This window comes from Brassica napus, chromosome C4, assembly GCF_020379485.1.
Source record: "Brassica napus cultivar Da-Ae chromosome C4, Da-Ae, whole genome shotgun sequence".
Taxonomy (NCBI): domain Eukaryota; kingdom Viridiplantae; phylum Streptophyta; class Magnoliopsida; order Brassicales; family Brassicaceae; genus Brassica; species Brassica napus.
In genome coordinates this window covers 3,599,961-3,624,407 of record NC_063447.1, presented here as the reverse complement: position 1 = coordinate 3,624,407, position 24,447 = coordinate 3,599,961, and the positions used below count along the sequence as shown (strand labels likewise).

The window sequence follows — 24,447 nt, the reverse complement described above, 5'->3', positions numbered from 1 at the left end:
GCCATCTAGATAGGATATGTTGGGCTCTCTCCAATATTCCCTCTCCCAGAAATGGCTTTAGTGAATCCTCGGTCTATGAGAACATCTCATACCTTTTAAGATTGAGAAATGATGGCAGGAGTGGGCCTGATACCTTGCGTAGCTGGCCTTGGCTACTGTGGTATTTGTGGAAGCATAGAAATACATTTATGTTTGAAGGGAAATTTTTTGAGGCAGATGAAATAGTGAGGAAAGCAAAAGAAGAGGCAGATTCTTGGTTTTTAGCCCAACAGGTTCAGATTGGAATGGAGTTAAGAGAGGCGAATGTGAGCTGTGCTGAAGTGCCAAGCTTTGAACAAAATGTTTCGGTTGGTTGGGTTCAATGTGAGTTTGATATGGACTAGTCAAGCCGAGGTAAGAACATGGGAGCCTCTTGGATTGTAAAAGACGAGAAGGGTAAAGTCTTGGAGCATAGCAGGCGAGCTTTTTCGGAAGTGAAATCGGTGGGAGAAGCAAAATTGCAGTTGTGGTTGTGGGTTATGGAAAGCATGAAGAGTTTGAGGAAGAAGAAGGTCAGGTTTGTTTCAACTTTTGGAGATTTGATTGAAGCAATTGAAAAGCCGACCTTGTGGCCTGCATTGCAATATGAAGCGGGAGAGATCAAGAGATAATTGCAGGCTTTTGAAGCGTGGGAGTTAATGATTGGTTCTTGGACCACGATCAGATGTGCATCTTTCATAGCTCAGAGTGTGAGGAACTTAGGACTTACCCAGTCCTATGTTGCCGCTGGTCACCCGAGGTGGTTGGATCAGTTTTATACATCTGACAGAAGTGCATCTAGTGACTAACTAGTTTGCTGATTTTTTGGATCCGATTTTGTGGAGGTGTCGATGTGTAGATTGTTAGTTAATCTAACTCTTTTTTGGACTGTTTATGGAGTAAGGTATTCTGATGTACTGGTTTGTATAAACCTTTTGGATAAATATGAAATTTCAATTTGGGAAAAAAAAAAATGCAAAAACCGTTAAAAATAAATAACATTAACATAAAGTGAAAATTTATTACCTTTTTTAAAAAAAAGTCTAATTTCCGCTGGGTTGAATAATGACAATTAGCTTAAAGAATTAATGTGTGATGATAAACTGAACAATGTTACGAAAGTAAACAAAAGCGGCCACCGTAATGTTTGAAATAATTAAAGATGTGGGTCCCGCTGCACTATTTGCACAGTAAATCCTACTTCTATATAAACGATCGAATCGATCGTTTATAAATTCATTCATTCACTCTTCTCTCTCTATAATAAACTCATTCTATCAGTGTTATAAATCCTACGGGTATAAATTTTGCCCTTATTTAAATTCCCGCGATACAATAAAATTCCAGTTATTTTCATAACACGTTATCAGCACGATCACTCTGCGATTCGGTAAAATTTATTTGTATCATTTATACCCTGTTATAATGGTCGGTATACCGCCTCTAATATTATTTATATTATGTTATAATGGCCGGAATACCGCCTATATTATTTACTAATAATTTAATTTATTAATGGTCGGCCAAGCCGCCTTATATTCTGTTTATTATTTATTGGTCGGCCGAGCCGCCTTATATCCTGTTTATTATTTATTGGTCGGCCGAGCCGCCTTATATTCTGTTTATTATTAATTGGTCGGCCGAGCCGCCGTATAATTTATTTATTACTCTGCATTGATCGGCTGAGCCGTCGCATGATTTGTTGTCATAACATAAATATTTCATTGCCATAATTTTTACTTTTATGAAATTTTATAGATTTGATTGACTGTTTAATACGATATTCTCAGACTGATTTTTAGTGCACTCGATTTAACCCCAACGGTCACAAAGAAATTTTTTCAAAATTTCCCCTTTCTCCAACGGTTATGAACAGTGTTTTTCATCTATAAATACAACTCATTTTCACTCCATTTCATCATCCAAAATATTTCATCTTCTCTCAAAAATTTCAAATCGCTCTCCTCCGATTTTTTATTTCAAGAAAGATGATTCGCGCACTTTTGTTTTTATGTGCCATTTTTATTTGTGTTTCTATTTATGGTTTATCCGTTGGAGAATTTACTCCAAGAGAATTTAGGATGAATATCGGTTTACTTTTCTTTACATCGCTTCTCCTTGTAATTGCTTGCATGATTAATGTAAACGGTTCCTTTTAATATCAATAATATTCTAATAATTTTTATTTATGTGCTTTAGAAATTCAAATGGCAAAAATCGAGAAACTTCAGTTTCCGGCATTGGAAGTAACTGGGACAAACTACACGGCATGGGTTACAAACATGGAGCTTCATCTAGATTCCGAGAAAATACTCGAAACAATAAAAGAAGGCAATATATCAACCTCTCATGAAAAGGCTAAGGCCGTGATATTTCTGAGAAGGCATCTAGATGAAAATCTTACGCATGATTATGCGAGAACCAAAGATCCCTTAGATCTTTGGAAAGCTCTGAAGGAGAGGTTTGATAACCAAAGAAAATTACTCTCCCCCATGCACTCGATGAGTGGAAAAATCTACGATTTCAAGATTTTGAAAAAGTGGAAACGTACAATTCCGCTATATTGAGAATAGCGGCGCAATTAGATTATTGCGGTAAGCCTGTCTCGGAAGCAGAAATGCTCGAGAAAACTTACCAAACGTTCCACAAAAATCATTATGTTCTACAAGAACAATATAGAAATTGTGGGTATACGAGGTTCTCTGAACTCGCTGTGGCGCTTATAATAGCGGAGAGAAATAATGAACTCCTCATTAAAAACCACAATGCCCGACCCACGGGAACCAAAGCATTTCCTGAGGTAAATGCAACGGATATAAAAAATCCGGAAAAAGGAAATTATTCCTATCGTGGGCGTGGTCGTGGCCGTGGTCACAATCGTGGTTTTGGTCGTGGTCGTGGTTATCGATTTAACCGCAACCATGAAAGGAGTAACAACCCAAGAGGAAGGGGATCCAACACATGGAATCGATCTGATCGGGTAAAAGGAAAAGAAACCCAAGAAAACCCTACTCATAAAAATGAGAACGTCTGTTACAGATGTGGATCGAAGGGACACTGGTCTCAAGTATGTCGAACTCCTCGGCATCTATGCCAATTGTACCAAGAATCTATTAAAGGCAAGGCAAAGGAAGTAAATCTCAATGAACACCTTGTGGGTACAACATCGACATACCTCGAATCCTCTGACTTTATGGGAGATTTCGACGAGGCCACTCATCAAAATATTTGAAGTGCTTGTACTGATCAAGCTTAATAATGCCTAGTGATGCCATAAAATATTATGTATTTCACTTTCAAAATAATGTTGTATTTCAAAATATCTAATGTATAATTATTGTGTACTTGTTATTGATGAATAATATGTTTACTTATGAAAGTTTTTTTTCTTTATTGATATTAACTGTGTGTTACAGAAATGGATAAGAAAGCAAATGGAACAACAACTAAACAAATTGGTAGAGAAGTTTGCATACCAGATAGTGGCACAACGCACACTATACTGAAGGATAAGAGATATTTCTCTACTTTAAAGTCAGTAAAAATGACTATAAACACAATATCAGGTCCTACAGACCTGATCGAAGGAATTGGCAAGGCGAACTTTATGTTGCCTAATGGAACAAAGTTTTCCATAGATAATGCCTTATATTCTCCAAATTCTAAGAGAAATTTGTTGAGTTTCAAAGATATATACCGTCAAGGGTATAACACTCAGTCTGCAACTGAGAATGGAAAGAAGTATTTGTATATAACTTCTGAAAAATCAGGCAAAGGCCTTGTACTGGAAAAATTTCCAGAACTTCCTTCTGGATTGCATCACACTTATATTGATGCTATAGAATCACATCTTGTGATAAAAAGAAATCCAGAAGATGTTACATTATGGCATGATCGCCTTGGTCATCCAGGCACTACAATGATGCGAAAAATCATTGAAAGCTCACATGGTCATTCAATAAAAACCCAAGATATATACCAAAGTAATAAAATGACATGTGATGCGTGTGCTCTTGGGAAATTAATCATAAGACCATCACCAACCAAAGTTGACAAAGAATCACCAAAGTTTTTGGAAAGAATCCAAGGTGATATTTGTGGACCAATACATCCACCGTGTGGACCATTCTACTACTTTATGGTATTAATCGATGCATCGAGTAGATGGTCACATGTTTGTTTGTTATCATCTCGAAATATGGCATTTGCGAGATTTCTAACTCAGATAATCAAATTAAGAGCACAGTTCTCAGATTATCCAATTAAAAGAGTTAGATTAGATAACGCTGGTGAATTCACATCCCAAGCTTTTAATGATTATTGTATGGTATCAGGGATTGAAGTAGAGCATTCTGTTGCTCATGTTCATACACAAAATGGTTTGGCAGAATCATTAATTAAACGGCTGCAACTAATTGCAAGGCCATTGATCATGAGATCAAAACTCCCAACCTCTGTATGGGGACATGCTATTTTGCATGCAGAAGCACTAATTCGGATAAGACCAAGTGCATACCATAGATATTCCCCATTACAGTTAGCATTTGGAAAAGAACCAAATATCTCTCATCTAAAAATCTTTGGTTGTGCGGTTTATATTCCAATAGCACCACCACAACGTACAAAGATGGGACCGCAAAGACGGTTGGGAATATATATTGGCTATGATTCTCCATCAATAATAAGATACCTAGAACCACAAACTGGTGATGTGTTTACGGCACGATTTGCCGATTGTCATTTCAATGAGAAAGAATTCCCAACTCTAGGGGGAGACAATAAACAAGTAGGAAAAGAGATCAAATGGAGTGTACCATCGTTATTACACCTTGATCCTCCTACGAAACAGTCAGAACTAGAAGTTCGACGTATCATGCATTTACAAAATATAGCAAATCAGCTACCTGATGCATTTGCTGATACCAAAATGGTAACTAAATCACATATACCCGCTGCAAATACTCCTGCTCGTATTGAAATACCACAAAATGGTGGAACGGCAGTTGATACACGTGAATCAGGAACACGTTTAAAGCGCGGTAGACCTATTGGTTCAAAGGATAAACTTCCTAGAAAACGTAAGGAATGTGAAAAGCATGATACTCCCAAAATAACAGAAAATATTTTGGACGAAGAAAATTGTGAATCTAACGACAATATAAAGCATCTTGAATCTGAAGGAAATCATGAGATTTCTATCAATTACATCCATAATGGAAAGATATGGAAACGAAATGAGATGGATGATATTGATGACGTTTTCTCATACCTTTTAGCAAAGGAAATAAATGAAGAAAACGAAGATCCAGAACCAAAGTCTGTATATGAATGTCAAAAGAGACATGACTGGATAAAATGGAAAGATGCAATTCAAGTCGAATTAGATTCGCTTAACAAACGAAATGTATTCGGACCTATTGTGCTCACACCCAAAGATGTAAAACCAGTTGGGTACAAATGGGTGTTTGTCCGAAAAAGAAATGAGAAAAACGAGATTACAAGATACAAAGCTCGTCTCGTAGCCCAAGGTTTCTCTCAAAGGCCAGGAATTGATTATGAGGAAACTTATTCTCCTGTCATGGACGCAATCACATTTAGATTCCTGATGAGCCTAGCGGCCAATGAAAATTTAGAAATGCGTCTCATGGATGTCGTTACGGCATATTTATATGGATCATTAGATACTGATATCTATATGAGAATCCCAGATGGATTTAAAATGCCAGAAATGTTAAGTTCCAAACCTAAAGAGTTATGTGCAATAAAATTGCAAAGATCATTATATGGGTTAAAACAATCTGGACGAATGTGGTATAATCGTCTCAGCGAACACTTAACAAAAGAAGGATACACGAATGATCCTATATGCCCTTGTGTTTTCATAAAGAAAACAACATCCGGATTTGTGATAATCGCGGTGTACGTTGATGATCTTAATATTATTGGAACTCAAAACGAAATCCAAAAGGCATCAAACTATCTGAAAGGAGAATTTGAGATGAAAGATCTCGGCCAGACAAAATATTGTCTAGGATTACAAATTGAGCATTCTCGAAAGGGTATATTTGTACACCAGTCTACATATACCAAACGAGTATTGAAACGCTTTAACATGGATAAAGCAACTCCTCTTAGCACCCCGATGGTCGTTAGATCACTTAATGTTGAAAATGATCCGTTTCGACCATCTGAGGAAAATGAAGAAATACTTGGTCCTGAAACTCCATACTTAAGTGCAATTGGAGCTCTTATGTATCTTGCAAATTGTACTCGACCTGACATATCTTTTGCCATTAATCTTTTAGCGAGATTCAGTTCGTCTCCTACGCGAAGACATTGGAATGGAATTAAACATGTCTTTCGTTACCTTCAAGGAACAACTGATTTAGGCTTGTTTTATCCTAAAAGTTCAAAAGGTCAAATGATTGGTTTTGCAGATGCAGGTTATTTGTCAGATCCACACAAAGCTCGATCCCAGACAGGATATGTTTTTACAATTGGAGGCACCGCCATATCTTGGCGTTCTCAGAAGCAGACACTTGTTGCTACTTCTTCAAATCACGCTGAGATCATTGCACTCCATGAAGCAAGTAGAGAATGTGTATGGCTAAGATCAATAAGCCGACACATCTGTTCAAGCAGTGGGATTGACGAAAATACGGAGCCAACTATTCTATATGAAGATAACGCGGCATGTGTTGCTCAAACGAAGGAAGGATATATCAAAAGCGATAGAACCAAACATATACCTCCGAAGTTCTTCTCATACACTCAAGAGCTCGAGAAGAATAAAGAGATTGAAGTAAGATATGTTCGATCATGCGACAATGCAGCCGACCTCTTCACAAAATCACTCCCTACCTCGGTATTCAGAAAACACATCCATAACATTGGGATGCGCCATCAGAAGGATCTATGACTGTTCATTCGAGGGGGAGCTTACGTAGTTGTACTCTTTTTACCTTACTATGGTTTTTCCCATTGGGTTTTCCTGGAAAGGTTTTTAACGAGGCAACAAAGACGTTAAGCGAGAGCGGATAGTGACACCGGCCCCCAAGGGGGAGTGTTACGAAAGTAAACAAAAGCGGCCACCGTAATGTTTGAAATAATTAAAGATGTGGGTCCCGCTGCACTATTTGCACAGTAAATCCTACTTCTATATAAACGATCGAATCGATCGTTTATAAATTCATTCATTCACTCTTCTCTCTCTATAATAAACTCATTCTATCAGTGTTATAAATCCTACGGGTATAAATTTTGCCCTTATTTAAATTCCCGCGATACAATAAAATTCCAGTTATTTTCATAACAAACAATTTATTGTTAGGGGGGATTTAGTAGTTGAGCTATGTATTTTTAAAATTAAATCCGACTTAAAAGCGAAAACGAAAGTTGAAAATAAAAAAATAAAAAAATAAATAAAACAAAAAGCTGTCTTAAAGCTCTGACGATCTTTCCTGTCCTAGTCGCAGACTCGTCATCACAGCTCTCAAGCGAAATTCCCCCTGCTTTCTCCGCGCAATTTCTCCTCTATAGGGTAAGTCCTCTCGAATCATCATCTCTCTGAAGAATCTAGAGTGAGAGAAGTAGAGGATATGCCAATAATCTCCAAAGCTTCTTCATCTACCAACAACAACAATAACAACTCATCTCTTCCTTCTACTTCTAGGGTTCATCTCTCTCTCGTTATCTTTGATTCACTCTTTGTTTGTAACTGTTGATAGCAATCCCGATCTGGTTTTTATGATGGTTGGTACGAGATTTAAGCGTGTGTTTTGTCAGACAAATGTGTTTGGTCTTTTTCTTTTGGCTGTTATGTTGTTTTTTATCAGATTATATTAAATTTTTTTATTGTATCTATGGAATAGATTGGAGGTAGGCTTTGTGTGTGGCCTGGTTTCAGACATCTCTGCCTGAGGAAAAGCTTGTTATACGGAGTTATGTGGTTATTCTCAATGCCACTCAAGACACTTCGAGGAGCTAGAAAAACACTCAAGATCACACACTTTTGTAGCATCTCCAACATGCCTTCTTCTCTAAAAATCGAACTGGTTAGTCTATGCTTTGCTTACTTATGACGTTTCAGTCTCTTTTTGTTTTTCTAATTTTGTCGGTTGGTGGGGTTTCAGGTGCCGTGTAGTAAGGAGAACTATGCTTATGTTTTGCACGATGAAGACACTGGCACTGTTGGAGTTGTTGATCCTTCTGAGGCTGCGCCTGTTATAGAGGCGTTGAGTAGGAAAAATTGGAACTTGACTTACATATTGAATACTCATCATCATGATGATCACATAGGGGGGAATGCTGAGCTGAAAGCAAAGTATGGCGCAAAGGTAATGGGATGCTATCTCTGCTCTTTGCCCTCTCTTTATCATCACTTGTTCCCTTGCATCTGTTAGCTATGAAACATAGAGCTCTACTGTATAATAGTTTGGTTTTTAAGAAGTTGTAAAGTGTTAATTTGAAAAAAAGAGACTGAGGTTGTTCCTTTCTTGTTGGTTCGGTGATGTACTCTAAAGTGTTTGTATTTGACTTGTGTTTACAACAGGTGATTGGCTCAGCTGTGGATAAGGATCGGATTCCTGGAATTGACATACTTCTCAAGGATAGTGATAAGTGGATGTTTGCTGGCCATGAGGTTCGGGTTATTGACACTCCTGGCCACACACAAGGTTTGTAGCCACCACCTCTACAGTTAGTAGCTATGAACATATGTGTACCACTACACTCAAATATTGCCAACCTTATTAAAGTTTGTTGGACACTTATCTGTTCTTACACACTGTGTAACTGCTCTCTTTTTTTTCATCTGTAAAGTACTTTGTGTTATGTTTTAGTCTCTTAATTGCTCTTTTTTTCTCAAGCAGGCCATGTTAGCTTCTACTTTCCCGGGTCAGCCACAGTTTTCACAGGAGACCTGATACATAGCTTATCTTGTGGTACCCTTTCGGAAGGTACCCCCGAGCAGGTAAACATTAATTGAACATTACGCCCTCAACCTATCCTGTGAATCTGATAAATAGCAATATTCAGCCGTTTCTATTTGCACTGGTTGATTTCTTGTGGCAAAAAAAATTGTGCTAAGAGACTTGTAGCTTTGAAAACTTAAAAGAGTACAAATGTTATAGACTTTTTTTGAGAGATCACTTGGTAGTAATAACCTAACATCATAGTTTCTTTCACAGAAATTTACAGTGTTATGTTCTCTTTTAACGATAAGATCCCCTTTGTTGACTGTCTCAGATGCTTTCATCATTCCAGAAGATTGTGTCTTTACCAGATGATACAAGTATATACTGCGGTCGTGAAAACACAGCAGTAAGTTTTCACACATAAGTACTGTACTCTTATCTCACATTATCCAACTCGTGTCCTTCATGATAAAGGGGAATCTCAAGTTTGCACTATCAATAGAACCAAAGAATGAAACTCTTCGGTCCTATGCAACCCGAGTCGCCCATCTTCGCAGCCAAGGACTCCCATCGGTAATATATCTTCTCTCTTGTCTCATTCTGCTCTCTCTGTTAGCCTTCACATGGATTTCACTTACTGGTTGTTGTCTGTAGATTCCAACGACTGTTAAGGTGGAGAAAGCGTGTAACCCATTCCTCAGAACATCTAGCAAAGAAATCCGCAGATCTTTAAACATTCCAGACTCAGCAAACGAAGCAGAAGCACTGCGTCGTATACACAGAGCCAGAGACCGTTTCTTAAGAAGTTTGGGGTTATCTCACCTTATTGTATAGTTGGAAGTCACTCATCATCAGCTGCAAAGATTAATATATGATAATGTTTTGAGCTTTTTCTCGGTAATCATTTGAATATTATATTCAAAACCAAAAAGTCATATATCAAATATATAGCTGAGCTCAGTTACTAAAATATGAGTTTTAAAATGTAATATATGGTTTTCTTTTTCGTTTTCCTCATGTATAATATACTACACGTTTTAGTGTCCCTCTCCAAACGCTTACCAAATGTCTAACTGTGGAAATCATTTGTTTGGTGGGTTGATGGATATAGCTCACCAAACCATACATCTGACAACTCAAGCGTGCGTCCCTATGATTACTTTTTTGATTTTTGTATATTATCTTACAGGAAGTATATTTTATTAGTGTTTCTATATGATATGGTTTGAGTCCTGAAAATGGCCATTTTTAATCAATTATATAGATTAGTAGATAATAAATTTACACTAAAAATTTAACAAAAAAAAAATCATTGTTAAAAATATACTGTTATAGTGTTATAGTATGTAGTTTTATAGTAAATTGTTAATATTATTATTGTTAGACGGTCGAATTTTTTTTTACAATACCCTAATAATAGATGAAAACGCTAATAGTTTTTTAATGTAGTTTTGTAGTAAATTGTTAATGTAGTTTTGTAGTAAATTGTTAATATCACTATTATTAATCGATTTTTTTTACAATAACCATTATAATAAATGAAAACGCTAATAAGGTTTAGTTAGTGGAGAGGTTGCAAAGCGCATGATCTGCCCGCCAAACAAACCCTTAACCATTACCGTTCAGCTGCTTTTTTTCTGCGTTTTGCAAATTGCACCCACTGATCTACCTCGACTCGTCCTTTCTCTCTCCGAGTTGACTCGCGAGTTATATATATCGAGAGAAAGGCGATAGTACGATAGAGCTTACGGTTAACAATGGATGACGAAGCCGTTCGTGGCGATTCTCGACTCAACACCTGCGTCGTCCTCAACGGCCGAGGCTTCGTTGGCCGATCGCTCGTCTCCAGATTGCTCCGGCTCGGAAACTGGACGGTCCGAGTCGCTGATTCCGCTCAGACTCTCAATCTTGACGAGTCCGATTCGGTCCTCGTCGACGCTCTCTCCTCCGGCCGCGCGTCGTATCACTGCGTCGATGTTCGTGATAAACTTCAGATCGTTAAAGGTTTGTTTTCCTTGTTGCACTTATTATTGTTTGGATCGTGGAAGAATGAGATTTAGGTTATGATTTGAGATTTGATTGTAACGTTGTATACGGCTCTCTTGTTGATTGCAGTTACTGAAGGCTCGTACGTTGTGTTCTACATGGGAGCTGATGATTTGCGTTCACATGATTACTTTTATTGCTACAAGGTTTTGGTTCAAGGTAAAAGGACCTTTACTCGTTTTTATATCGTTGAGATTTGAGTGTGTAATCGAGTTCTTTGGCTCCAATAGGTACGAGGAATGTGATATCCGCTTGTTGCGAGTCTGGAGTTAGAAAACTTATCTACAACAGTACTGCTGACGTTGTGTTTGACGGTTCACAACCTATTCGTGATGGTGATGAATCCTTGAGACGTCCTTTGAAGGTAATCACCGAGCAAGATTGTTTTTTTTTCTTTGTTCTTTGTTCAGGAATGAATGATATCTGTTTTTCTCTGATTCTGTTGCAGTTCCCATCCATGTTGACAGACTTCAAAGCTCAAGCGGAAGCGTTGATCAAGTTTGCTAATAACCGTGATGGTTTGTTAACTTGTGCACTTCGCTCTAGCATTGTGTTTGGACCTGGTGATACTGAGTTTGTTCCTTTCCTCGTGAATCTAGCCAGATCTGGATATGCAAAGGTTTGAATATATTTCATCTGTTGTTATGTTGATGTTTGCATTGTTGGATCATTTTATAATGGGAATCATGTTACCATTTTATCATATTACGATGCCATGTGGTTTTCCCTCTGGATGGCATATTCCTTAAGCTTCGGGTTTCCTTTAATGTGAGGAATGGCTGTTTTCTTTTTCGATATTTCAGTTTAAAATCGGGAACGGTGAAAATTTGTCTGATTTCACTTACTCTGACAACGTTGCTCATGCACATATTTGTGCCGTGGATGCACTAGATTCACATATGGAATCTGTAGCTGGAAAGGTAACCATGGTGCACATGTAGTTGCCAAACCTTTTCTGAAAGCGCACAACCTTTATATATGATGAAGTTTTCTTGTTGATTATTTGCAGGAATTCTTTATCACTAACCTCAAGCCTGTCAAGTTCTGGGACTTTGTAAGCCACATCGTTGAAGGTTTGGGATACCCAAGGTAAATGAACATTTAAAAAGAAAACCTGTTTAAAATTCCTTCTTTATGCTGTTTCATGATTGTCCTGGGTCTGCTTCAGCACGAACAAAGATCTGTCAGAATTCTGAACCCGCCCTGAATGTTTCCTTCTTAAAGCATCTGAAATCTTATCATCTTTCTGCTGATAAATATCGTGAACTACCTTATCTAGTGGGACCGCTTCGAGTAGGACCGTATTTATTATCTATTTTTTCTAGCAGATTTTTATATGGCGTTTCTCTGTGATATATTTACTATCTTGTACATGGTCGTATATGTTTTCATTCTCTTATTTCCTAGGGTATTTGATCATTTTGAAAAACTTCAGATCCTTAAATCCATGTTTCTGGTTTACCTAATTTGATGCTTTCTTGTCTTTTATTGCAGACCATCCACTAAACTTCCTGTTCCGCTGGCTTCGTTTGTTTTGTCACTGCTTAAATGGACACAAGAAAAGGAGGGCACTGGAGGTTATTATGACACAGCTCATCAGTTTGCTCTCTTAGCTTCCACAACGAGAACTTTTAACTGCAATGCTGCTAAGAAGCATCTTGGTTACACACCTGTTGTGACACTTGAAGTGAGTTCAGTTTAGATAATATTTCGCTTCATCATATTCAGCTGCTTGGTAGTACCCTTGGTCACAATAGCTCTTGTTGAATTCGTAGGATGGCATTGCATCGACGGTTCAGTGGTTCTCTCGCGATCTTGAGAAATCTGATGATACGGCCATTCAATCTAAAGCAGATCAGCTTCTTGGTTGTGGAAAAGGTTAGAACCATCTCCCCCACTAACAATTATAATGTTTAGATTGATCTGTTCTGGGTAAGTGTCCTGCTACGTTGCTTTTATGTTTCTTATTTAGCTACGGATATGATGCATATTGCAAGGCTTAACCTAGAAAGAATCTATCTCTACTCTTAACTTAGATTCCTTGCTTCTAGGAATCTAAAACATGCTGATGTATCTGCTAAGTCCATCTACATTCGCTTCTAGACCATATGATTTAATGCATAATTAAACTCTATGCACATCCTGTCTATGCAAGTATTAATCTCTTTAAATTGACCATTTTTTTATTTTATGTATATGCAGTTGCAGACATCTTGCTGTGGAGAAATGAGAAGAATACATTTGTTTCTTTTGTTGTCCTCAACTTGTTATATTACTGGTTCTTCTCTTCTGGAAGCACATTTACTTCGTCTGCAGCCCAACTTCTCTTTGTACTTGCTGTTGCTCTCTATGGACTCTCTTTTGTGCCGTCAAAGATGTAAGTCCTGGTTCCAAATATTGACTTTCCCTTAACCACTCTGGAAAACAGTGAACGTGTGTTGTGATACTAGAACGTATGTTTCTCTTTTGAAATAATTTGTCATTTAATTTACAAAATTTGCTTTTACGACAGCTTTGGGTTTCTTCAAGTCAAGAAAATACCTCCGTGGAGATTCGAGATATCGGAGTCTGCAGTGAGAGATCTTAGCAGGAATGTCGTAGCTGCATGGAACCACGGAGTTCACAGTTTAAATTCATTAAGCAGAGGAGGAGACTGGATCAAGTTCTTCAAGGTACAATTTTACACTCTACGCACTTCTCTAATGCTCTCACCAAACATGAAAAGACCTCACTTCTCTCGTTTACTCATACCAAAAAAAAAACAGATTGCTGGATCACTATATATCCTCAAACTGATCGTATCCCGTTCCTTGGCAACATTTCTATTCACAGGTACAGAAAGCTTTTGATTTTTTTACTACATATCTTCCTTATCAAGTACTCTCTTCCTGACCATAACATTGAACGTTATACTTAAACAGCGATGTCATTCTCGTTCACTGCTTTCTTCATCTATGAGCAATACGAGCTTGAGCTCTATCACATAGCCCGGATCTTCGTGGAATGCTTAACAGTTGTTAAAGAAGGGGTGCTGAAGAATCTGCCTCTACCTGATGCCTCATCTAAACCAATGTTCATGTGAAAGCTTCCAAGTCCAGGCGACAATCTCAGAGACTAACATCAGTTTTTAAATGTCTATATACTGGCAAATATGCTATTAAAAAGTTCTTATTTTACGAATTTGCCATGATTACTATAAAACGCATCGTTTCGACCTACTTCGCAGAATCCAAAAAGAAAATAATTATATATTTTTTTAATTTGTTTATTTATCCTTTAAAGAGCCGCCGCAAGGATTGGATCGCTCTTTATCTCTCTATCTTCAATCTCGACCTAGGGTTCTCCTCTCGTCTTCTCTTTAGGTACGATTTGAAGACGCATCGCTCTCTCTCTCTCTCTGATTGTTCTCTAGCTCAACGAACTATCGATTCATCGCTCAATTCCATCTCTCGGATATTCGAATCCTGAGCCTTAGCATCTCCGATTCAACCAATCCCACACCTCTGTGCGATGGCGGCAGCGATGAAGCCCTTCAGAGGACGCGAATCCGACGATTCCGGATTCACATCGAACAATCTCTGGGTCGGTAGCATCACGATGGATACGACGGAGTCAGATCTGACGGAGCTGTTCGGAAGGTTCGGCGACATCGACAGAATCACGGCGTATTCGTCCCGCGGATTCGCGTTTATCTACTACCGACACGTGGAGGAAGCTGTGGCGGCGAAGGAGGCTCTACAGGGGACGAATCTGAACGGGGGACTGTTGAAGATCCAATACGCGCGACCGGTTTGTTCTAATCTCCTTGATTCGTTAGGATTATCATCAAATAATATTCGTTTGTTTGTTGACTTTGATTGTCTCGTATCGATGATTACACTGTTCTCGCGAATTCATACTCTAGGTTTGTTTATTAACTTCGATTGTTTCTTATCAATGATTACACTCTGCGAATTCGTACTTTAGGTTTAGATATGTTGGTTGATTGAGTCTTGAGATGCCTCCTCATACAAATCAAAGTCACAACCAAAAGCTAGATCTATTTTTTTGCTTGACATGACTGATTTGCAACTTAACGGCAAAACATAAAAGTAGAAACGCAGGTCTCTGAATAATTTGCGTCTTTATCTCAACGATCTAACCAAACTCGTGCCAAGTAAACCACAGAGAGACTATAATCGATAACTCTCAATGAGTGAGCTGCAAAAGAATGCATTCAACACACATGTTTTCATTCGTTAAAGAGTTTCCAGTGAAGGCTTGATTGCTTCGGCCGGCAACAGTAGTCTAATTCCAGTTCCGCTGCAGGTGGATCACTTTAGGTTCGTCTCACAAGATTTGAGTACGAATGAATCGCGTACCGTACAGAAAAAAGCAAAGGTAAATGGTATGTGAAAATTGGGAAGCTAGCATATTGATCATGGCCAAGTTAAAGAAAATCGGAAAATTGGAGTTTCAAGTGAAAACAGACCGGGTGAAGAAATTTGTATATCCAGATGTTAAATTTTACTGAAAATCGCAGACAATTTCGTATCAGCGTCGGAGAGGTTTGGGCTTTGTTTTGATAAGACTGATTTGCGTACTCTCTTTCCTCAACCAGTCAGAAACGTCATCGATGAAATACTTTCAAACAGTGATAGTGACGTCGAATCCTGTTTACCTCGGTGTATCTTTACCGTACGTACAATCATCTCGTCTTTCCCAGCTCGGTTTTGTCCGAGCCACTCCTGCATTGATGAAGACAAAGTTTCCTTCCCTTCCATACGGTGTTCAAGGTCTCGTCGGCTTTGAGCTTTTGAACAAATCTCCGGGATTGTTAGAGTTGGAACTCAGCCAAGTCTGGAGTGATAAAAGACATGGGTTTAGCATATTCAATCTGCAGCGATCAAGACAAAGACTCTTTAACATGCAGTTTTAAGGTCTTGCGACTTGTTTTACTTGGGACTCAGACAAGTCTGGAATGACAGAGACGAGAATGCCTAGTCGGAATGTTGATGGCTGCAGACAAAATGTGTATTTAGTCAAGAGAAACAGTATAAGATGACGAGGATTTGTTATCCTTGCAGGGTTGTGTGTTTAGGATAGCAATTGATTTGAATTGGTGACATATTCTTGAAATGATTGTTTGATGCGTGTCTAAGTTCCTTGATGTTTGATGCTTTGAAATATTCGAAATTCTATGCTTGGTATGCTATCATCGTATGGCCGTCTTATTGAAAACCTTCTGTGCTGTTCTTGCAGGCAAAACCTTGTAAGAGTCTTTGGGTGGGAGGAATCAGCTCGAGTGTCTCAAAGGATGACCTGGAGGAAGAGTTCAGTAAATTTGGAAAAATCGAGGATCTCAGGTTCCTCAGGGAACGCAAGACAGCCTTCATTGATTATTACGACATTGACGCTGCCTTGCAGGCAAGGAACATGAATGGCACGCGAATGGGTGGGAGCTATCTCCGCGTTGATTTTCTCCGCTCACAAGCCCCAAGAAAAGTAACCGTTCTTGCGACACTTTTTTACTTATGAAAACGCTCTACCAACAGTTCATATTCTGACTTTGTCTTTTTATCTTTAGGAACAATGGGCTGGCTCTTACGATAACAGGAATGGCAATGTGATGAATCACAAACCTCAGGTTCGTTTTAAAATATTCAAAAAAGAGTTTGTTTATTGTTTCTGCTTATATGTGTATGATGTTAATTAGCTTTTTGACGTTTTTGTTATTAGTATCCTCACTCACATGAAGACGCCAGAGGAGACGACCAGCCAAGTAAAGTTCTGTGGATTGGGTACCCTCCTTCTGTTCAGATAGACGAGCAAATGCTACACAACGCAATGATACTCTTCGGTGAGATCGAGAGGAAGAAAAGTTACCCGTCAAGGCATTTTTCGCTTGTGGAGTTTAGGAGCGTGGACGAAGCTCGCCAAGCCAAGGAAGGGCTACAAGGGAGGCTATTCAAGGATCCTAGAATCACAATTATGTACTCGAACGATGAGATACCTCCTGAGCAAGATGATAATAGTTTTTATTCTGGCGTGAAACGGTCAAGGCCAGGTATGTTCATCACTGATCCTTCATTGAAGCCATTCAGAGGTAGCAATGACCGTTCTTATAATGTTTCAGATTACAATGACGTTGTTGGTATGGAGCCAAACTGGAGAAGGCCGTCTCCAAATGGGAGTGGGATACTCCCATCTCCAGCAGGACATGGAATCCTCCCGTCTCCTGGACAAGGTATGAGGAACCCTATGAGGTCCAACCCCGGTTCTTGGGAAGGATATGATCCTGCTCTGATGGATAGAGAAAACAAACGGACCAGAAGGGATGGATCGGCGGACGGTTTTACTCCAATGGGTGTAGATGAGAGGTCGTTTGGGCGTGGCTCAGTTGCTGCTAGGCCGCCTGTCCGTGGCTACGGTGATTCTGATTACATCTGGAGAGGAATGATTGCAAAGGGTGGGACTCCCGTCTGCTGTGCTCGTTGTGTACCTATTGGAAAGGGCATCGAGACTAAACTGTGAGTATAGTTCTGAGATGTCTTAGTTTGCGTGGTGCTGATGCATTTAACTGATGACATTGCCCTCAATTGCTAACGTTGGTCTCTCTTTTTTCTTTTAATTGTTTTTACAGCCCTGAGGTGGTGAATTGTTCAGCAAGAACTGGTTTGGATATGCTCGCCAAGCACTACACTGAAGCTATTGGATTTGAGATTGTTTACTTCTTACCAGACAGTGAAGAAGATTTCGCGTCTTACACTGAGTTTCTCCGCTACCTTGGCTCGAAAGATCGAGCGGGTGTTGCTAAATTAGACGATGGAACTACTTTGTTCTTGGTGCCTCCATCTGATTTCTTAACTGACGTACTCAAAGTGACCGGTCCTGAGCGTCTATACGGCGTTGTCCTCAAGCTGCCCCCACCAGCCGCTCCCGTTGCAGCATCGTACAGACAAGAGTCTCAGTCTAATCCTCTGTCTTATATGGATCAAGCCCGGGATTCGCCTGCCAATACCGGTCACAGCTTTTATCCTCCGAGGGGTGGTGCTGCACCAGAACAGTCAAGACCATCGGTTAGCGAGCCTCTCAGGTTACCTAACAATGCAGGGGTTAGTTTAACCCCGGAGCTTTTAGCTACTCTGGCGTCTTTTCTCCCTGCAACTTCTTCTCAACCTACTGCCTCCGAGAGTCACCAAACTATGTCAGTTGCTTCCACTGTGCCTCAGTACAATGGAGAAGCACCGTCTTCTCAAGCTTGGAATAGAGATCCGCAAAATTATGGAAATCAGTACAATCCAGCTGGACAACTACCTCCTCCTCCTCCTCCGCGTTACGCTCCTCCGGCTTCAAACAACTCCAATCCCAACTACTCCAGTGGAATGGTCCATGGAAACATGCAGTATCAAGGCCAATCTGTTAACATGCCTCAGATGACTCATAATAATTACGCCATGTACAATCAAGGTTCGTCAAATCATCATGTTTCGCAGCCCATGACGACACAGCAGTACCAACCAGAAGCTTCAGTGCCAAGCCAAAACTATGGTCCGGTTCCAAGTTATCAGCAAGGTAACTATCATGGTGTAGCAACGAATCAGGCGCATAACTTAAATCCTTCCCATTATCAAGCTGCTATGCAACCACCACCAGCTGACATGTCGAACTCAGAGCCGCAAAGCCAAGCACCACAGGCTGGTCAAGGTGCAACAGATGGGGAGAAGGACGAAAGGTACCAGAAAACACTACAGTTCGCGGCAAGCCTTCTCCAACAGATTAAGCAGAATCAGCAGCAACCGCCTTCAGGTTCTCCGGCTGGACAGCGGCCTTGAAACTACCTCCACTCGCTATCATAATATGCAAGGTAATTATCTCCATCATCTATGCGTTGCTTGATTATTGAGTTGAATGTGCATTATGCTTTACCAAAATACTAGTCGGATCCTTGCTTGCTGGCATATGATGATACCTGTGCTTGCTCTCTGTCGTTTTTCTTGTAAGCTATTTGCATTTCTGATGAGTTTTTTAAAGTAAAAAGTGGCGTTTTAGTCTGCATTTTTATTTATTTAGGGAATATGAAATTTTGTGAACAATAGCATAGGGCTGCTTTGTTGAATATACACATCCACTATCTGTTGGTATTCTTCCGTGCAATAGTATGCACACAACATCTAATCTAGTAGTTTTCTTAAGAAATGTAAATCTTGCATTTTTCTTTAATTCCCTTTTGTTGTCTCGGAGCTGACAGCGTGTGAACGGGTTGCTTAGTAGCATTTCAGTTTGTAAAGTCTGGCTTGGTAAATGTGATATGTATATACTTTGTGATTAGGATTTTTAATTGCTTGTATAGAATATAACAACCGTTGATTCAGCTTACAAAACTCTCTCCTCTAATGACAAGTTAAATAATTTTATAGAAAGTTGTTTATCTTGCGTTGTTGCAACTTCTCTGTTGATGAGCACATGAAAATGATCTGATCGCAATACTACAATTCAACTTAAAAACGCTGTCCGAAAAAAAGCGCAGATAAACTGTTTGACGGTACATATAATACAATGACATTCCTAAGCTCGTAAAAAACGGATTCACTTGTGATTTGTCTCTGCTTTTATGAGTTGGAGAAAAGTGAATGGAAGTGGAGGAAAGAAGCTTAAGAGAAGCCGTGTCGCTAACTCGTACTTGTTGTGAAACTGTGTAGGTGTTTGATTTGAGCCAAAAGCCCCCGTTGAGCATGCTACAACATACCCGACCAAGAGAGAGTTTTTTTGTAAGATGCTCAAGTGTCCAAGCCAGATTAGGTCCTGCTACCGCAACCAAACGCCCCTAGCTCGCCTTTGTTTTTTTTCTTCATTCGTTTGTGATATTTGGAAGAAAAGGCTGTGTAAAATTAATGTGATTTTGGATCTTTTATATACTTTTTTTCCGAATTAGTTTTCTTTTGTTTCAATAAAACAAATCTTCCGCATGATCTCCTTTTGTTTTGTTAATATCACTTGATAGTGTTTACCCTTTAACGCCAGATGAAATTAACATATAACACCTTTATAATAAACGAACACACTATTGCTTACATACAGTTTTATGATAAAAACAAAAAGGTGAAAAATATGGTTTTGTTGATTACCATAAGTGAATCTTGGGGACTACATGAAGGAAGACGCAAAGCTTCCACCACTTTCAGGCACTGTCCACTCTTATACTCCGCTGTGGATCGTCACATGCCTTCGAAATAGCTTACTTTCCTCATCTTCGACATACCTTTTTTAATCGATTCAGAAACGAGTGTGAGTAATCATACTATCATGTTCAAGGAAAGTTAAATCTATAGAAAAATGCATGTGAAAATAGATGAAGGGAAGCTACTACTCGTCGTAATGCACGTGTTAGTGAGTAAAGTGACTGTGGTACACGCGGAAAATTACCTTTTCTGGAATATTGGGATCCCACAAGCGGAAATGAGATGGTTGATCATGGATCCATGGTCATGATAGGTCTAAACATCATCATATGAGCTCCTTCCCACATCTTGCCAAACAAAATTTAAGGCTATTATGAATATTCAACTCTTAACAGAACCGAAACGCACATATTTCATGTAACTCACTTATTTGATGCATCTCAACTTTGCTTTCCAGAAGCAGAAAGAACAATAGTTTTGAGTGAATAAGCGCTGAATCCAAGTGAAATCACCTGAAGATAAACAAAACACACATGAACAAAACATTGGAAAGAATCTTTGATTTGAGGTTGATGTCTTCTTCTTACCTTTGAGACTCACGCAATCACCAGAAGTCTTTACACGAACATTCACCGTCTTGAAAATGATGAAACCTGTTTGAATCTCTTAGAACAATCTGTCTCCCTTCGATCTTCGATATATACTTGAAAGCAGAGTGACAATCACCGCAAACTCTAAGATTCTTCATTATTCTAATAGGCAGCGTAGAGTTCCTCTGCGTCATGAGAACAAAAGCTACAGCGAGCTTCTCGCTATGATAACTCAGAATCTCTTCCTTGTTCTCTTGCTCTAGATCATACAAAGCGAATCCCGTCTGCGGCACATAACCTGCATCCCTCATCTTCCTATTAAGCTCCTTGAGCTTCTCATAGATCAAATCCGCGTCTGCGTGTGACTTATCCCCAGCTGCAAACATATGAACTCCATCTTTCATGGTCACCCAACTGTAACCAGCTTCCTTCTTCACTTCCGCATCTTTCATCTTCTTCCTCGCAATTACTAAATCCTCCCATCTTCCTCCAGATGCATACATGTTACCAAGTAGAACATAGTTCACAGCGTTTTCTGGCTCCATTTGAAACAGCATCTCTGCTGCTTTCCTCCCTAGCTCTGCTTTACGACCGTTTGCTCTGCAACAAGCGCCGAGCACTGTTCTCCATATGAGTACATTAGGCTTCATCGGCATCTTATCGATGAACTCTTCCAACTCATCTAACTCACCCGCACGGCCTAGCAAGTCAGCCATACATGAGAAATGCTCAATCCTAGGTGCCAAGCCAAAACAATCACTCATGGACTCAAAATGTTTAAACCCTTCTTTAACCAAACCCGCGTGGCTACAAGCCGACAACACTCCCACGAACGTAACGTGATCAGGTGGTGTTTGTCCATCGAGCTTCATATCCTCAAAAAGCTTCAACGCTTCTTCTCCTTCCCCATGTCGCGCGTAGCCAGAGATCATCGAGTTCCAAGAATATGAATTCTTCACAGGCATCGCGTTGAAGAACCTCAAAGCGTAATCTAGTCTTCCGCATTTGGAGTACATGTCGACGAGCGCACTCCCAACCACCACATCTGATTCTAAACAAGCTCTCACCGAGCAAGCGTGCACTTCCATCCCACGCTCCAGCGTCGCAACCGAAGCAAACGCGCTGAGAACCGTCGCGTACATGAAGTTATCCAATCTCTGGCCTCTCTGCAGCATAAAACAAACCAAGTCCAAGGCCTTGGGGAGGAGCTCGTTGTGTATGTAACCAGAGATCATCGAGTTCCAAGTCACATCATCTCTTCTCTCCGACATTCTAGAGAATATCTTATCGCACTCCTCCATCTCCTCACACTTTCCATAGCAAGCTATCAGCGCGTTCTCAATGGTTGCTTCGTCTGTGATACTGTACTTTAAAGCTAGCGCGTGTATCTGCTTGCCGAGCTCACCGAATGAGAGGGATGAGACAGCTGAGAGAACGCTTGAGAAGGTTATTCTGTTGAGTCTTTGTCCCGCTCGCAGCGCGTTCATGAAACATGACACTGCTTCAGGTAGTGACCCTTCTGAGCTAGCTAAAGCGCCTATCATGGCATTCCAAGAGACCTGATCATGCTCTGGCATGAAGGAGAATATTCTATGACATTCATTGACATAGCCTGTCTCTGCGTACAGCGTGATAAGGGCGTTTGAAACCGAAACGTTCGAATCAAGCCCCAATCTGAGGCTTTCTCCATGAATCTTCTGTCCTACTTTACCCCACTTCAAGCTAGCGCACGAGCTTAGTGAGCTAATCAGTGCGAAACTTCCAGGCAAGATGTCACGTCGTCTCATGCTTTGGTAGCGTTCCAAAGCTTCTTGAAAACAACCGTTTTGGTCAAGGCCAGTGATCATGGAGTTCCAGGAGACAGAATCTTTCTCAATCATGAAACGGAACACACGTCTGGCGTCATCTATTGACCCGGACTTTGCATACATATTAACAAGGCCGTTTCCAATGCCGACCATGGAATCAACTAAGCCGGTTGCTATCACATGTCCATGAACCTCTCTGCCTTTTCTCAAACCTACTTCCTCAGCTAGATAATAATACTCAGGAAACGAGCTCAGGAGATTCACGTATGACTCAGGACTAACATCAATCACGCCTTTCATATCCATAAACAGCTTAGTTGCTTCCTCTCCACGTTTCTGCCTCACCAAACCAACCATTAGACCGTTCAAGGTCACCGCGTTTCTCGTTTCCATCTGATTAAAAACTTCCTTAGCGTAACTCAATTCACCAGCCTTTGCAAACGCACTAACCAATCCACTTCCAACGAATAAATCAGACAGGAAACCAGATTTTTGAATAGCGCACATGATCTGCTTGAGCAAACTAACATCAGCGAGAGAACAAGCAGCAGTTACAAGAGTACCGAAAGTGTACTCCGTTGGTCTAGAATCATCACACTGCATGGTGGAGAACATCTTAAACGCAGATCTCAAGTCCCCAGCCCCTGAATACACAGATATGACCGAGTTCCACGATACAGAGTTTTTAACTCCTATGTCATCGAAAGCACGAAGAGCAGAAGTAAGAGAGCCTATGCATTTCCAGTACATTGATACGAGGACATTCGAAGCTACTGCATTGAATGCATATGAGAGTTTGAACATTAGGCCGTGAAGCTGTCTCCCGAAAAGCTTCCCAACAGAATCTTCTAACTCCTGGCAAGCTTTAAGCGCGCTAGCGAAAGCGTATGGGTTCGAGAAAACTCCTTCTCTGATCATGTTTCTCAAGAGCAATAGGGCTTCTTTATGTTGTCCGTTACGGTTATACCCTGAAACAACGCATGCCCATGTGACGGAGTTCCTCTGAGGCATTTCGTCGAACAGGTTACGCGCAGAGACTGAATCTCCTTTTTCGAAATGAGCATTGATGTGACTGTTGCACAAGTAGACATCGTTATCTCCTCTATCTCCAAAGCAGCTCTAAACAAACAAAAAGGAAGCAAATTTAACAAACGGGGCTTGAGGACAGTGAAGAGTAAGACTTACGCTTTAGTAACGACAATGAGACAGAACACAAACCTGTTCTTGTCTCCAATGTGGGAGAATCTTATCAAGTGCCACGGGTATGATGTGTGATCCTACAAATGCGAAATTCGAGAGTTAAATTGCAAAGAATCGAAGATAGAAACAAGAGAGCAAGTAACTGAAAGATTAGTACTTTCGAGAAACAGACCTACTTCAGCTTCTGTAACAACAACATCGTACTCTGACGACTCTCTTGCTGCTTCGTTGCTGACGTATCTACTCCTGTTTACAGCTAAAGTCCTCGAATTTGCAGTTAAAGCTCGCGACTTTCGCAACAACTCGGCGGAACTAGGATACCCAGATCGAGGAACGAGCCTATGCATGATCTCACTGATTAAACTAAGAGACTCACCGCGAAGAGCAAGTGAGCGGTTATGGTGCTCTGCTCTGCTCCAGTGTGTCGAGAAAAAGAACAAATTAAATCGAAAAAGGTCTCTTGGACTTGCATGGGCTTTTATTTTATTTACTAACCATTTCTCTTTCCGTCTTTCACTTAAATTTTTACCATGATAAGGTTAACTAGTGGGTTGCAACAACACATTGGTCTAGGACAACATTGCCCGTAAGTTTCATCACTTCTTCTGGGCGCTCACTAACATAGTAAGGTGAGGCTATGGCAAATTTATTTGAGGAAGAACTGCCACATTAGAATTTAGAGGTGTGCCCTTCCGTCTAATGACTACAA

General features: G+C 40.1%; 4 protein-coding genes across 10 annotated transcripts; 3 read left to right on the top strand and 1 right to left on the bottom strand.

The window, feature by feature from the left end:
* The first annotated feature begins 7,397 nt into the window (after nt 1-7,397).
* LOC106390150 (hydroxyacylglutathione hydrolase 1, mitochondrial) lies at nt 7,398-9,981 on the top strand. 4 transcript variants are annotated; one of them, XM_022700346.2, is made up of 8 exons: nt 7,398-7,558; nt 7,890-8,072; nt 8,151-8,354; nt 8,570-8,693; nt 8,889-8,989; nt 9,265-9,339; nt 9,408-9,506; nt 9,588-9,981. In XM_022700346.2, exons 2-8 carry the CDS (start codon nt 7,962-7,964, stop codon nt 9,765-9,767), a joined length of 894 nt encoding a protein of 297 aa, XP_022556067.1. In that variant the 5' UTR covers nt 7,398-7,558; nt 7,890-7,961; the 3' UTR covers nt 9,768-9,981. The 4 variants fall into 4 exon arrangements, with proteins under 4 accessions (XP_022556067.1, XP_013686008.1, XP_022556068.1 ...); XM_013830554.3 differs by having other exon boundaries at nt 7,448-7,691; XM_022700347.2 differs by lacking the exon at nt 7,398-7,558 and adding an exon at nt 7,619-7,774.
* Nucleotides 9,982-10,535: 554 nt separating this feature from the next.
* On the top strand, nt 10,536-14,933 carry LOC106390851 (3beta-hydroxysteroid-dehydrogenase/decarboxylase). The gene is made up of 12 exons (XM_013831386.3): nt 10,536-10,937; nt 11,049-11,138; nt 11,210-11,343; nt 11,428-11,598; nt 11,783-11,899; nt 11,989-12,068; nt 12,474-12,666; nt 12,755-12,857; nt 13,182-13,356; nt 13,492-13,651; nt 13,745-13,811; nt 13,901-14,933. Exons 1-12 carry the CDS (start codon nt 10,691-10,693, stop codon nt 14,059-14,061), a joined length of 1,698 nt encoding a protein of 565 aa, XP_013686840.2. The 5' UTR covers nt 10,536-10,690; the 3' UTR covers nt 14,062-14,933.
* Nucleotides 14,302-19,930, top strand: LOC106396161 (flowering time control protein FPA). 4 transcript variants are annotated; one of them, XM_022702187.2, is made up of 8 exons: nt 14,490-14,768; nt 15,288-15,359; nt 16,221-16,463; nt 16,546-16,605; nt 16,698-17,025; nt 17,095-17,488; nt 17,602-18,825; nt 19,661-19,930. In XM_022702187.2, the coding sequence occupies exons 1-7, from the start codon at nt 14,490-14,492 to the stop codon at nt 18,791-18,793; spliced, it is 2,568 nt and encodes an 855-aa protein (XP_022557908.2). In that variant the 3' UTR covers nt 18,794-18,825; nt 19,661-19,930. The 4 variants fall into 4 exon arrangements, with proteins under 4 accessions (XP_013691938.2, XP_013691937.2, XP_022557908.2 ...); XM_013836484.3 differs by lacking the exon at nt 15,288-15,359 and having other exon boundaries at nt 14,302-14,768; XM_022702186.2 differs by having other exon boundaries at nt 16,698-17,488.
* A 53-nt stretch (nt 19,931-19,983) lies between these two features.
* On the bottom strand, nt 19,984-24,416 carry LOC106396160 (putative pentatricopeptide repeat-containing protein At5g09950). The gene is made up of 6 exons (XM_013836481.3): nt 23,911-24,416; nt 23,757-23,815; nt 20,728-23,657; nt 20,567-20,652; nt 20,385-20,487; nt 19,984-20,220 (listed from the first exon to the last, which is right to left on the bottom strand). The coding sequence occupies exons 1-3, from the start codon at nt 24,083-24,085 to the stop codon at nt 20,745-20,747; spliced, it is 3,147 nt and encodes a 1,048-aa protein (XP_013691935.1). The 5' UTR covers nt 24,086-24,416; the 3' UTR covers nt 19,984-20,220; nt 20,385-20,487; nt 20,567-20,652; nt 20,728-20,744.
* Between the last annotated feature and the right edge of the window lie 31 nt (nt 24,417-24,447).

Coding starts and splice junctions, on each gene's coding strand:
- LOC106390150 (XM_013830554.3), top strand. CDS start 7,617: ATGCCAATAATCTCCAAAGCTTCTTCATCTACCAACAACAACAATAAC. Junction 8,990..9,264: donor CGGAAGGTACCCCCGAGCAG/GTAAACATTAAT, acceptor TGACTGTCTCAG/ATGCTTTCATCATTCCAGAA. Junction 9,507..9,587: donor GCAGCCAAGGACTCCCATCG/GTAATATATCTT, acceptor TGTTGTCTGTAG/ATTCCAACGACTGTTAAGGT.
- LOC106390851 (XM_013831386.3), top strand. CDS start 10,691: ATGGATGACGAAGCCGTTCGTGGCGATTCTCGACTCAACACCTGCGTC. Junction 12,667..12,754: donor CACCTGTTGTGACACTTGAA/GTGAGTTCAGTT, acceptor TTGAATTCGTAG/GATGGCATTGCATCGACGGT. Junction 13,357..13,491: donor TCTTTTGTGCCGTCAAAGAT/GTAAGTCCTGGT, acceptor CTTTTACGACAG/CTTTGGGTTTCTTCAAGTCA.
- LOC106396161 (XM_022702186.2), top strand. CDS start 14,490: ATGGCGGCAGCGATGAAGCCCTTCAGAGGACGCGAATCCGACGATTCC. Junction 14,769..15,287: donor AGATCCAATACGCGCGACCG/GTTTGTTCTAAT, acceptor GTTCCGCTGCAG/GTGGATCACTTTAGGTTCGT. Junction 16,464..16,545: donor GCTCACAAGCCCCAAGAAAA/GTAACCGTTCTT, acceptor TTTTATCTTTAG/GAACAATGGGCTGGCTCTTA.
- LOC106396160 (XM_013836481.3), bottom strand. CDS start 24,085: ATGCATAGGCTCGTTCCTCGATCTGGGTATCCTAGTTCCGCCGAGTTG. Junction 23,816..23,910: donor TGTTACAGAAGCTGAAGTAG/GTCTGTTTCTCG, acceptor TCGCATTTGTAG/GATCACACATCATACCCGTG. Junction 23,658..23,756: donor CACATTGGAGACAAGAACAG/GTTTGTGTTCTG, acceptor TTGTTTGTTTAG/AGCTGCTTTGGAGATAGAGG.